Consider the following 14839-nt stretch of genomic DNA (forward strand, 5'->3'; position numbering starts at 1 on the left):
AACGATGTGATCAAACAGAGAATCGAGAAACTGAAGAGCTCAATCGAGGAATCACAGAACAAAAATTGGAATTGCTGAAGAAAAAAGAAGAAAGCAGTACTTTTGGGCTAGCCACTGGAGTTATTTTGAACTATAAAATGTGTATTGTAATTTTGGGCTATCGGATGTTATAGGTTTGGCGCGAATGGCAATAAATGTTATTTGCTCAACTTTTTTTTAAACTTTCATTTGATGAACTTAATTATAAAAGACTAGGGCAAAAATTACGTTTAGCTCGCAACCGAAACTATTTATATTTGATAGCCACAAAAGTATATAAAATTTATATCTTGTTTTTTATATAACACACACACACACACATATATCGGTTCTTATTTTTAGAGCGACTATACAATATAATTTTCCTAAAGAACTAGCCTTTAGTATTATTCGAATTCTTGATTGAACAGTAAAAACTAAAAGATCATTAATTTTTACATATATATATATATGTAAAAATATATATTTCGGCTATTATTTTAAGAATGACTATACAATATAATTTTTTCAAAATTAGCCTTAGCTATTATTCAAATTCTTGATTGAACAGTAAAAAGTAAATGATCATTAACTATAGTCATATAATCCTCTTTCCTTTACTTTTCATAACCATTCCCAAACCAAAAAATAAAAAATCCTAAAAAAACAAAAAATAAAAACAAAAATGTGGTCTAAGTTGGACTACTACATTAACCCTCGTGCAGTAAAAGTCAACTACTTGAAATTCTAGAAACAAAAATACAAAAAGCCATTATTGACCAGCTTCTGTCTTTTTGACTTTCTAGTTTCTAGAGCCCCCTTTTTAGCTAATTCACATTTTTTAATAACTTAATTTTCCCTTATTTTTCTCCATTCTTCATTCATCATCCAACCACGAAACTTCTAAAAATAATAGTAATAGTCTAAAAATAATAGTCTTTTTTTGTTAGTCTGTTGAATTCCAAGATCCCAACTTTAACTTTCTAGAAAATCAAGTCCCTATATATACTCTTGAAGCAACATTCTTGGATTACCTAAACTACCAAATTTTCAATAAAAATTGAGTCTTTATATTTCCTTTGATTGAATTCCAAAAATCCCAACTTTATTTTCTTGAAAAAATTATTTGGTTCTGATTCTTTCTGAATTCTCAAAAAGATGCCACCTTTTGCTGGATCTAATCCTCTTTCTTATAATTTTTCAAGAAACTCCATTGATTCAGCTTCAAATATTATCACCATTGATGTTGGAGGTCAGCTTTTTCAAACAACCAAACAGACCTTAAAGCAATCAGGTTCAAAATCCCTTCTTTCTGAAATTACCAATTTTAATGATGGTGTCCTTCCTTTTATTGATAGAGACCCTGAAATTTTCTCTATTTTACTTTCCCTTTTAAGAACTGGAAATTTACCCTCAAAAGCTAAAACCTTTGATATTCAAGATTTGATTTTTGAATCTCAGTTCTATGGTGTAGAACACCTTTTGTTGAATTCTCAATCAAACCCATCTCAGTTTGAGCCTTTTGATCTTGAAAAATCTGTTATTTTGCCTTTAAGTGGTAGAGATTCACCTACAGCTATTTCCACAACTCAACTTGGTTCAGTTCAAGTTGCTCATGGTTGTAAAATCACTTCATTTGATTGGTCACTTAAGAGAAAATCTACTATTTTGACTCAATTTGCTGGAATTGATTCTATGTTATCTTTGTCCCCTAGTATTGTTGCAGCTGGTGCTACTGATTTTTCAGGATTACAAATTATTGATGTAAGTAAAGGGTTTGTTAAGGAGACATTAAATTGGGAAAATGTGACTAAATCTGGTTCAACAGTACAAGCAATAGGATCCTCAAAAGATTTCTTGTTTACTAGTTTTGAATCAAGTAGGAGAAATTCTAACTGCATTATGATATATGATCTTAACGATAGTTTTAGGCCTGTTGCTGAGATTGGACATTATGAAATCTTTGGTGCTGAATTGGATTCAGCAATTCCAGCTACTAAATTAAGTTGGATTTCTAGTCATAACTTGTTGATGGCCGCTGGATCGCATAGTGGACCTTCTGGTGTAAGGGGGAATATTAGATTTTGGGATATAAGGTCAGGGAATGTAGTGTGGGAGATAAAGGAAAATGTTGATTGTTTCTCTGATTGTACAGTTTCGGATGATCTTTCCGCCATTTTGAAAGTTGGCGTGCATTCGGGTGAAGTTTTCATTTCTGATTTGAGGAATATTGGTGGTGAGAATTCTTGGACTTGTCTTGGTGATCAGAGAAAGGTAACAAATGGTAAAAAAGAAGGTTTTGGATGTAAGATTGAGAGTCATGGAAATCAAGTATTTTGTAGTAAAGGAGGAAATCTTGAATTATGGTCAGAGGTTTTGATTGGTAATTCTATAAAAGATAGAGTTTTTAGGAAAAATTCAATGGGAAGAGCAAAAGATATTTGTGGTAATAAGATAACACACTTCAGTTTTGGAGGGAACAAAATGTTTGTTACAAGAAAAGATCAGCAATTTGTTGAAGTTTGGCAGAGTTCAGTAAGGGGATTCTAAGTTTTGCAAGCTTTGGTTTTCCTTGCCCCGGCCTCTCACTTCGTTTCGTTCTTCTTCTATACTGTCGCTTGAATGAAGATGCCCAATCAGCGCGCGGCAACTTTTAAGAGTGGTCTCAGTTGGTGGAAGAGTAGATTAGCTGGAATTTTTTTACTTAGTAACTACCTTGTTTTCAATTTCTTATTCTTATTTATTTATTTATTTATTTATCTGTAAATACTTTCTTTAGTTCATTGCAAAAAATTGTATGTATATGAAGGGTGGAATATCAAAACATAATATGCTTGGCAATATCTTCCATCTAGAGCTTGTTTTTCTCTTCCTTGTGTATAATTCCACTGTCACAATTTCCAGCCTTCCCATTTTTGAGTTTTTGTGACTTCTTATTTCAATTTCACGGAAATAGCCTCTTTACCCTTCTGGGTAAGGTTAGTCTGCGTATATATTACCATATAGTCCTATTAGTGGGGTCTGGGGAGGGTAAATAGTACACAGACCTAACCCTACTGTGAATGTAAAGAGGTTGTTTCCAGTAGACTCTCGGCACGAGGATCCTCCCCAAACCCCACTTATAGGAATTTACTGGGTTTATTGTTATCGTTGTTGTTGCTTATTTCAATTTCAGTCTGTCATTAGTTGTTTGGGTCTGAATTTGCTGTGAGATTCAGGGCTCCTTATTCTAACCAGAAAATCTTGCTGGCTGTTGGGACATATATAGCACATGTTATATGTGTTTTGTACTATACAAGTGGATTTGTTTCTTAGTTTTCACTTGATTCTGTCATTATGGGTCTGCTTAGAATAGATCTCAATAATAGCCAAATCACCCCAAATACAGTTCCATTGGATTTTCTCCTTTTTATAGTCTTTTTTGGTTTCTCACCTGGTATTCGGTATCTGCATAATGTGTGATCATATCTTATTTATTCAAGAGTCAAATAAAAAATATGCCATATATTAATAACAAATTTTAATAGTAAAGCTGAAGCATCAGCTGGTGATGCTTGCACCAGGTAAGTTGCATACATCACACTCGACGGCCCTTTCCCGAATCCTGCATAATAGGTTGCATACATCACACTCCCTTGGGCTGGCGGCCCTTTCTCTGCATAAATATGGGATGCTTCGTGCACCGAACTGCCATTTTCTAATCATAATGTATTTAAACCATTGCATGATAAATTGGATATTAAGCATACCAAATTATACCCAATATATGATAAGGGTAGTACTAAATTGGACTGTCTTATGTGCTGCTGCTTTTCATCCATAGAATATTAGCAAAGAGAAGGAATACTATTGGTGTTAGTTGATAATCTGAGTTCATGCAAACTGTTTGAGTATTAACATCTGATAAGTAAGAAAAGATTTGTGCTGAGGATCCATCGAAAATAACTTCTCTACTCTCAGGGCAGGGTACACACTACCCTCCCCAGACCCTACTTATAAAATTATACTAGATTGTTGTTGTTACAGTACAAGTAAGAAAAAATACTGCTCTTTTGTCAGTAGGAAAACCATCCTTTTTTTGTCTTTTCCCTTATGAATGCTCCAAATCAATAGTAAACTTCAGTTACTAAATAGTCTCGTTTTCAATTGTCACCTAGTTGAGACACCTCGTTAGAGAAAGTGCAAAATGAGTCAACAACAACATCAACAAGAATATACTCACTATAATCTTACAAGTGGAGTCTGGGGAGGGTAGTGTGTATGCAACTTTACCCTATCTTGTGCGAGCATAAAAACTGTTTCCGATAGACTCTCGACTCAAGCAAACATGTATAATCAATCACAACAGAATAGAGAGAGAAACGCCGTAGCCAAAAAAATCCAAGAAACAAACAGTAATACCAATAAGATAATAGAATAACCAGAACAAAAATATTCAGATAGTAATAGAAATCTAAGGAATAGAAAAATACGCGGATAACTGAGTCAATGATATTATATTATATCGAAAAGGATAGAAGTGAGGAAGCTTTATTTGGATCTTAGTTCTGTTTTATGTTAATTGTGATCTTGTTTTACATCCACAAGTTGGCATCAGCTTTACCAAATCTCTGTCTTATGCATCCTATACAATCTGTTCAATTACCAGACTTATTGTCATGTTGTTTTACAGCCACAAATTGGCATCAGCTTTACCAAAGTTTTGGCCTTTGGCATCTAGACATCAGTCAAATCAGCAAGCTTAGGATAATATGAATCCATTAAATTAGACGGGACGTGGTAGAAATACAAATCTGAACCCGTAAAGTTCAAATTCTGGATTCGCCTCTGTCCACTGCCTTACTAATTAGGACTAAAGTCGGTGAGGAAATATTCCCTACCAAGAGGTTTTCATTCTAAGGGCTCGAAACCGTGTGTGTAGTTGCTGAACTGTAAAATATCTGTCTACACATAACATGTAAAAGATGTCTCACTAGTTTTTATATTCTTTTCTCCTACACAATAAACACTAATTCACTCAAGGAAAGCCTTGGCGTAACTGATAAAGTTGCTGCCATGTGACCAGAAGGTTACGGGTTCGAGCTGTGGAAATAGCCTCTTGCAGAAATGCGGGGTAAGGCTGCGTACAATAGACCCTTGTGGTCCAGTTCTTCCCGGGACCCGCGCATAGCGGGAGCTTAGTGCACCGGGCTGCCTTTTTTTTTTTTTTAATAAACTCTAATTCACTACAGCAACTACCGACTATTTTCTTTAGTCCTCCACTTTTTTTCAGCCCTGCTTTCATCTCCTGAAATTGAAATCCTGCATACAGAAGGTGCAAATCCCTCCTTCCTGATGTTGAATAGGTCAACATTTTCTAACCAATACTCCGTTGTTCCCTCATCATTGGCGAAGACGCTGAGTCCCTCCAGGTGAAACCTCACTGTCCATCTGCTCGAGCATTTGATCTTGATCAATCTCGCCAGGATATTCAATATCAGCAGTGGCCGTCCTTCGATGTAAAAGGTTGAGAAAGTGGAGTGTCTGTGCTGATGACACTCCTTTGCTCTTTCCCTTCCAAGCAATCCATTTCCTGCATGTATTGGATAATGTGTATTTTGCAAAAGATGAACACCAACTACCACTATTTCCCTGCTCAGACTAGTGCAGTAGTGCTATGTATGCAATATGAAGTTGAATCTTGAATCTATATATATGTAATACATGTGAGTTTTTTGATAACTGAAATATTCTCTGGGTATTAGGCCAGGTCCGAAACACAGGGGAGAGTTGGCCTACTCCTCTACCCTGCTTCCACTCAAATACAAGACTTTGTTCTTAATCCGCACATCCTGGCGCTGCCTCCTTACCACTTGAATCCATCGATATACAGGGGCGGAACTAAAATGCGATATACGGGTTTGGCCGAACCCAATAAATTTGGTCCAAACTCTGGATTTACCTTAAGAAATTCATTTAATATGTATAAAAGTAACTTTGAACCCACTAACCTAAATATACAAAAATCTCGACTTCATAAGCTTCCAATCCTAGCTCCGCCGCTGTCGATATATACGCCAAAGAAGATGGTTTACACAATGTTATACATACTATGATTCCTCATATTCAAATTCAAAAGGTTAATGGTGACTGTCTAAGTGGTTAAAACAGAAATTGGAAATACTAGGACATGAATGGATTCAATGACTTTTACCTAGCGGTTTACGTTTTGCGGTTTGAGCCAACATGTATTTTTACAACAACTATGCCTCAGTTCTAAACAAGTTGGTATCGGCTATATGAATCCTCACTAACCATGTTTTTTCACAAGATCATAGGTGCAAATAGGAGGGTCCTCGCCGTTCCTGACAACATCTGATTTGTTGTGAATGTTTCTAAAACGTCAAAATATCTTCCAACAATAACTTTGTGTTGTTCACTGTTTTCTAGGTGCAAAAAGAAGTGAAGTGCATAATTCATACATTAAAAAAACATCAAACATATATGAATTTAACTACGTGATGTATGAGTGTTATCATCTCAGCTTGAACGGAAGGGAGAGGAGACTGAGGCGAGAAGATTTCAAAATTCAAGTAACTACGTGATGTATGAGTGTTAAACGTAGATAAAAGTACAAAAGCTACTCTAACCAGAAACTAGGAAACCGATTCCAATATTATCTTTAATACTAAAAAGCATTTAATTTTGAGTACTATAAATCCTCTTTAGCCATGAATTAAATAAACTATTTAACACCAAACTCAAAATAATTTGTGTTTCTTACTCCAGTTATGAATTAGTCTTCCTGCTTTGAATTTCTGCAGATAAAAGAATTTCTTATATGGAGAAGAATAATTTCTGCTGAAGTAATGGACTAAGGTAAAGAGAGCATCAAACTTCCATTATTTGGTTAAACCTTTAAACTAACAAGTTAAGTATTTAGACGACTAACTGAACGAGTTAGGTTTTGTTATTAATAACAAAACTAGTATTAGTACCCGCGCGATGCGCGGATAATCAAAAAGAATGATCTATACCATAAAGTTTAATATGTTAGTATTAATACCATCTTTACAACCAAACATTAAAAATATTTTAAGACTCCAGTAAAACTTTCATTCCATCTCCTAGTAAATGTTCTATAAAAAATAATGATACTATACAATTTGTTTGATATGAATGTTCCACGAAAAATAATGATGCTATACAATTTGCTTGATATGAAAAATGTGCTTAAGGGAATATTTTTGTAGCAACTGCTCAGGATATATTGCAGTACATTTTTCAAAAGTTGTCCTTTGTATTGAGACAATGATGAAGGAACATGAATTATGTCAAACATTAGGTTATTCAGAATCAAAATGTATGCGTCAATGCATATGCAAAAATTGATTTCATGCTAAGGCTCTCTCTTTAATTTATTATTGTCTGGCATTTGTGGTAATTGAAACTTTTTACTCTTTCTACTATTCCACAGGCTTTGTCTATTAGCCTAACACTGTCTAAAACCAAAGTTAAGACAGAAAAGGGACAGGTCAATTGCGGAGAGCTGATAAATTCAGCTATTCAAACCATAGATGAAGCCGGTGGAAGGGTTGATTATGGTGAGGTGAGAACTTAAACAATAATAATATATGTCATATGGATATAAACAATAGAATACCAACCGGGAACTCAATCTGTTCCCAATATCAAAAATTGATAGAACCCCTGTAATTTTCAGTTTTAATTTATGCTTGCTGGTCTTAATTTTCAGATTGTTTGGTCCAACCACAAAGTTTTTCATAACGTACAATCCCATTTCATGTATTTTTATTTTGAAAATACGCATAACAGCTCTTCCAATAGTTGCATGAATTCGATCTCCCTAAAATAAAAAATGTGGAAAGAAATTTAAGTTAGTAAGACACATAAGTTGATGAAAATACATCACAACTCGAAAAAAATAACAACATGTAAAAGAGTATGCACCTTTTCATCTTGAATAATTAATTCAATTGAATTAGAATTTTCTGGTTTCTCGCGGTCTGGAATGTGCCATAATCTAACAACACGAACCTTCAAATGCCAACTCATTTTGGACATTGATATTTCACTGATATAGTTATAGTTTGGAGTCATACTTTGCAGAAGTTTGTGTGGAAGCTAAACCCTAAGCAATGTAGAGAAGCCAACCCTAAAGAAAAGTTGCTTAAATAAAGATTTCTAAGGAAAGACTATCACAGTAAATCAATTTTTATGTATATGAAATCCTAATCCTTAAAAAAGGCATGTGTAAATCAATTTGTATGTGTGAGTTCTGAAGAAATGATACGAATCTTTCATTTTTTAGTTTTTGGAATTTTTTTAATTTTCAACTTTTTTTTGTGGTTAATTAAAATTTGTTAACCACCAAACCTTAATTTTTCTTGTCTTCTCCTTTGTCCTCTTGTCCGCTTTTTTAATACTATTTTCTTTAATATAATATAAATGTAAGATACAAAATGTTTATTTAATTATTTCATTCTTAAAAAAGAATACCTAGCATAACTGAATTATACACAAAATTTAATTAAAGATACCTATAATAATGTATATTATTCGCAAATAAGGTCAGATACAAAGCTTGTACTAAAGATAGAATTATTATTTCAACTTAAAGTTAATGTGTAAGATACAAAGCGAAATTTTAATTGATTCTTTTTCAAAAAAGGATACCTACCATAATTAAATTATACACAATATTTAATAAAGATACCAAAACTAATAAATAAAAAATGTTTATTTAATTATTTATTTCTTAAAAAATAATACCTACCATAACTGAATTATACACAAAATTTAATTAAAAATACCTATAATAATATATATGATACATATATTAATGTATATTGTTCGCAAATAAGGTCAGATACAAAGCTTGTACTAAATAGAAAATTATTATTTCAACTTATAATTAATGTGTAAGATACAAAAAAGAAATTTTAATTGATTTTTTCTCAAAAAAGGATATCTACCATAATTGAATTATAAACAAATTTAAGTAAAGATACCTATAGCTATAATATATTTGTTTGCTTAATGAAAATTGCTTCCCTCTTTGTGTACATCCAATATATTCTCAAAAAGAGAACATTTTTAGTTTAAAAAAGAAATAATTATACACAAAATTTAATTAAAAATACTTATAGTAATGTATATGATACCTATATTAATGTATATTGTTCGCAAATAAGGTCAGATACAAAGCTTGTACTAAATAGAAAATTATTATTTCAACTTATAATTAATGTGTAAGATACAAAAAAAAAATTAATTGATTTTTTCTCAAAAAAGGATATCTACCATAATTGAATTATAAACAAATTTAAGTAAAGATACCTATAGCTATAATATATTTGTTTGCTTAATCCAAATTGCATCCCTCTTTGTGTACGTCCAACATATTCTCAAAAAGAGAACATTTTTAGTTTAAAAAAGAAATAATTATACACAAAATTTAATTTAAAATACTTATAGTAATGTATATGATACCTATATTAATGTATATTGTTCGCGAATAAGGTCAGATACAAAGCTTGTACTAAATATAGAATTATTATTTCAACTTAAAATTAGTGTGTAAGATACAAAACGAAATTTTAATTGATTCTTTCTCACAAAAAGATACCTACCATAACTGAATTATATACAAATTTAAGTAAAGATACATATAGCTATAATACATTTGTTTGCTTAATGAAATTTGCATCCCTCTTTGTGTACGTCCAACATATTCTCAAAAAGAGAACATTTTTAGTTTATAAAAGAATAAATTATTCACAAAATTTAATTAAAAATACTTATAGTAATGTATATGATACCTATATTAATGTATATTGTTCGCAAATAAGGTCAGATACAAAGCTTGTACTAAATATAAAATTATTATTTCAACTTAAAATTAATGTGTAAGATACAAAACGAAATTTTAGTTGATTCTTTCTCAAAAAAGAATATCTACCATAACTGAATTATACACAAATTTAAGTAAAGATACCTATAGCTATAATATATTTGTTTGCTCAATGAAAGTTGCATCCCTCTTTGTGTACGTCCAACAGATTCTCAAAAAGAGAACATTTTTAGTTTAAATACTCAAATAATTGGCTTTGATTTATTAAAGAATGAAATTCAATATACAGAAAATCTTGGACTACTACTTTCATTAAATAATTTTTCATTTATAATCAATTTTTTTTGTTGTCTTAAAATTGCCAAGTGGTTTCATTTTAACTTGCCACTTGGCTTAACCACATTGTAAACTACTCTCCTTTTAATATAATATAGATACGTGTGAATGGAAAATGGTGGGAAAAGAAATGGAGGGAAGTGAAATTTTGAATTAGTTCACTTTACTAATGCACTTTGTCCCTCATTGGTAGAAGGAAAGAAAATCTTTGTGTATATATAGAGAAACTCATCTTTTAGCTATTAAAGAGTTAAGAAGAAGGCAAGCCTAGCGCCGTCGTCGCTCGCTCGAATTCGGATTCGGTCAAAGATTAATTGATTAATCTTGGACAAAATTCTTTTCACATTGATTAATTTGTTTGGACAAAATTCTTTTCAATTATTTAATTAATTAACGAAAATTCAATCCGAAATAACCCATGACCTACGACCCGGTCCGATCCGGTCCGTTTTCTTTCCCTGTTCTGAAAAGTTTGCAACCTTTTCAGAAACAGTGCCAAATTGGCTATAGATATTCCTTCAATCCCATAATTTTACTTACGACATTTTCTAATCTTCTTCTTCTTCTTCTGCACATAAAAAAAATTTCAATGTGTTCTACAGCCTTCGAGTGGTTCGTTGTTCATCGGCGTTTTTGGTACCAACACTCCGATGAGTTAAATCGTTCTATCCTGGGAGGATATATTCCAGAACCTCGGGTACTTGAGGGGAATAATTTCCTTAAGGACACACTATGTATTCAATGTACTCGATTTATTCCTATACTGTTTTTAGAATTTGTTTTGACATTCTAGTTCTACATACTTTCTGTTTCTGTTTTTTCAGAAAGTTTATTGTTTTATTGATTTTACAGCAATACAGATTGCATAACAGATTTTGTATTGTGATCTGTCATATTATAGTAATTTTTTTATTTGGTTATCAATTAATGTTTATCATAAAAATTTACATATAATATGACTACGTACTTATAAATGATGCTTATCCGTGCATAATACTTAAACTCTTATCAAAATATGAATATGCTTGAATTATGTGAACTAACATGAATGCGCTCTTTTCCCTGTCCAAGGACAAACTCCTGGTACTATGTGTATATAGTAAAATGTGGCCTGGGTATGAAGATTTGTTTCAATCTAAAGCTCTCTCAGAAGTTGTTTTGAATAAGAGATAATATCGGGTATATAGATCATGGCAACAAAAACATCTTGTGCGATCTGGAATAATTATATCCTGATGGCTGATTGATACATCTTAAACTAGGGGTGTGTACATGGACCGAGTTGGTTCGATTTTTATCAAAACCAAACCAAACTAATTATATCAGTTTGGATTGGTTCGGTTTTGTCGGGTTTTTCGGGTTTTCGAATTTTTTTTGTTACATGATTATTATTTCAATCTTACTTTATTAAAATTATAGATAAAGCTTTGATAAGTGAATATATGTTTAGTAAATATGGAAAAAATTGACAAATATATGATCTATTAAAATATTCTAATGGGAGAATTTTTTTAGTAACACATGATAGTTATTTTCTTAGTCGTCTAACAATAATTTTTCATTAATTTACGCTTTCAAGGTTAATACATGAAAGGATCCCAAATATTTCTACATTTTCTAAAGAAAAATCACTATAAAGTCTTAAAAATATAAATAAAATTTATATATTTATATGTCGGTTTGGTTCAGATTTTTTTACTCAATACCAAACCAAGTCAAACCAAACCTAGTCTGTTTTTTTAATCGGTTTGGTTTGATTTTTCGGTTTGGTGCGGTTTTCCGGTTCGGTTTGAAAACCCCTATCTTAAACAATATAATGTGTTGCATTTCCGATCTTAATAGTTGGTTCCATACCTTTCGATACAGACTATAGGATATATGTAAAAACCTGATAAAATCTCAATAAATATTAGACCTAAATCCATATTGTTAACCGTATAATGAGTTCAATACTGAAAATCTTAGATTTAAAGTTTGGATCCATCTCTGGTTGGTTCTTTAAGTGAAACATAAGGTAGAATTCTATGGTTGACTTGTACCTATTGCACAAATATAATAGTAGTAATTTCCACCTTCATTCCATCTTCAAGTGTTGACTTTGATATTTCAGCTACTTTTGAGTCTTTATCATCCCATGATTTGGCATAGAAAAAATTTATCCACACTCAATGTTATACTGAATTACTATTAAACACATGATATGTGTCTTTTATATGTACTTTTATCACTAACTAATATATAAATAAAATCATCTCAATGTATCACTTAATCGTGGTTATAAACTCATGTGGTTTTTGGTGTACATTGTATCAAAGTGTGAGTCAATTTTTTCTAAATACAATAAAATCAGAAAGTCAACGTCTACGTAGTTTTAAGTTTGTTGTTGGTGGTTTATAAACGAGATTCTATTAATGACATTTCTTTCAATTTGAGGTTGTAATCTTGTCAATAAAATATAATAATAATAAAAAAAGAAACCAAACAATAAATGATGATCTTTAAAATAGCAACTTGCAAAAGGGGTTATTATTGCAAGGAAAAAAGGTCGTTGGTGCAAGAATTAAGCTGTGGTGCATGTCCAAACGTCGGCAGAAAATCTCCCATTTTTATTATCTATATTTTTCTCCAAAAAGTGAAAAAATGTGAAAATTGCTTGTAACTAACAGAATTTTTTGATAATTTATCGTTAATCCGTCTTTAAGTAAGATTAATGACGAATTTTATTGTTTAGCTACAAAATTTATCCGCCGCTAATTCTTGGGTTTTTAAATAGTGAAAGTGATGCTCTTCGCCCTAACCCTATAAACAACGACCTCGTTCTTGCTCCAGTCCATTGCCTGATTGCCACCTCTACTTGTATTATTATCATTAAGAAATTGACAAAATTATATTACAAAAAGTTTAGGAAAGAAGTGACTGAATAATCCATAAAGTAATGCGTTGATTGAGTCTTCTGCATATATGAGTATATTACACGGTGCGCAACAACGACATTTGATATGAGTTAAATCAAGAAAAACCCAATGACCCGTACTAACGGTGCTATTGTGCTATAAAGTAAATTTAAAGGCGGATTCAGAATTTTAAGTTTTTGAATCTTGGATACAACTTTTTTGTTTAATTATTAGGTCATGTATAAATTATTTAAGCATATTAATATGAGTTAAAATTACTGACTTATGCCGAACTCATAACTTTGAATATAGAGTCGCTCCTGAATAATTTTGAGAGGATAACCAGTTTTTCGGTCTTCACTAGTAGGAGTAATAGGTTTTCATAGATGGAGGGTGAAAATAATCATATTGGAGGTTCGTAGTAATAGCTTAGTCCATTGTCAAATTGCCATGTCTAGAGTCTAGACGACTAAGAATTGAGTAGAGTTTGAAAATTGAAAGTACACTATTATGTAGAAAAAAGTCTAGCCAACTTTTATCCAACATATCACAAAATAGCACGATTTTTACGTTTGTGTCCACTCCGACTATTTCACACTGATCTGGCCGGCCATTAAAATTTAGGGAAAATTAATTACCAAGTACACTTAATTATTATTGAAATTTGAACTCTAGGGTATGTTTGGTATGAATGGAAAATATTCTTTAATAGTTTTATATTCGGTTGGCTTAAGTAGTTTGAAAAATATTTTATTATGAACTCATTTTCTCTAATTAAAGGAGAAAAAATTGATTTCCCTAGGAAAATGAGGAAAAGTAATTTTTAAAACTCTTTCACTAACCTTCCCCGCCCTATTTCCTCCCTACCCTCCACCCTTCCCCCACCCCCACCTCTCCACCCCTTCCCCTCGCCACCCCCCTCCCAATATCTCCACCGCCACTCCGGCTCCTAGGCTCCAAAGATAGAGTTTTTAGGAAAAACTCAATGGGAAGAGCAAAAGATATTTGTGGTAATAAGATAACACACTTCAGTTTTGGAGGGAACAAAATGTTTGTTACAAGAAAAGACCAGCAATTTGTTGAAGTTTGGCAGAGTTCAGTAAGGGGATTCTAAGTTTTGCAAGCTTTGGCTTTCCTTGCCCCGGCCTCTCACTTTGTTTCGTTCTTCTTCTGTATTGTCCCTTGAATGAAGACGCCCAATCGGCTTGACTCTAATAGAAAGAAAGGGTAAGCGTGACAACTTTTACACTAATTTTCAAGTGGATGAGATTGGTCGAGTGGTCTCAGTTGGTGGAAGAGTAGATTAGGTGGAATTTTTTCACTTAGTAACTACCTTGTTTTCAATTTCTGATTCTTATTTATTTATCTGTAAATACTTTCTTTAGTTCATTGCAAAAAATTGTATGCATATGAAGTTTGGAATATCAAACCATAATATGCTTGCCAATATCTTCCATCTAGAGCTTGCTTTACTCTGCCTTATGTATGATTCCACTGTCACAATTTCCAGCCTTCCCATTTTCTAAGTTTTTGTGACTCGCTTATTTCAATTTCATGGAAACAGCCTCTCTACATTTTCGGGGTAAGAGTAAGGTTTGCGCACACACTATCTTTCCAGAACCTAGTCCCACAAGTGGGGTCTGGTGAGGGTAGACAGTACACAGACCTTACCAGTTACCCCTGCAGTGAATGTACAGAGGGTGTTTCCAGCAGGCCCTCGGCACGAGGATTTTCTCCA

At 32.5% G+C, this 14839-nt stretch overlaps 1 protein-coding gene across 1 annotated transcript; it reads left to right on the forward strand.

Moving 5' to 3' along the window:
- Positions 1–1139: 1139 nt before the first annotated feature.
- LOC107814828 (BTB/POZ domain-containing protein At5g41330-like) lies at positions 1140–2624 on the forward strand. The gene is given in 1 exon segment (NM_001325934.1): positions 1140–2624. A coding segment is annotated over 1 exon segment (1392 nt). The 5' UTR covers positions 1140–1176; the 3' UTR covers positions 2569–2624.
- Positions 2625–14839: the final 12215 nt, after the last annotated feature.

Source organism: Nicotiana tabacum, chromosome 1, assembly GCF_000715075.1.
Source record: "Nicotiana tabacum cultivar K326 chromosome 1, ASM71507v2, whole genome shotgun sequence".
In the NCBI taxonomy this organism is placed as follows: domain Eukaryota; kingdom Viridiplantae; phylum Streptophyta; class Magnoliopsida; order Solanales; family Solanaceae; genus Nicotiana; species Nicotiana tabacum.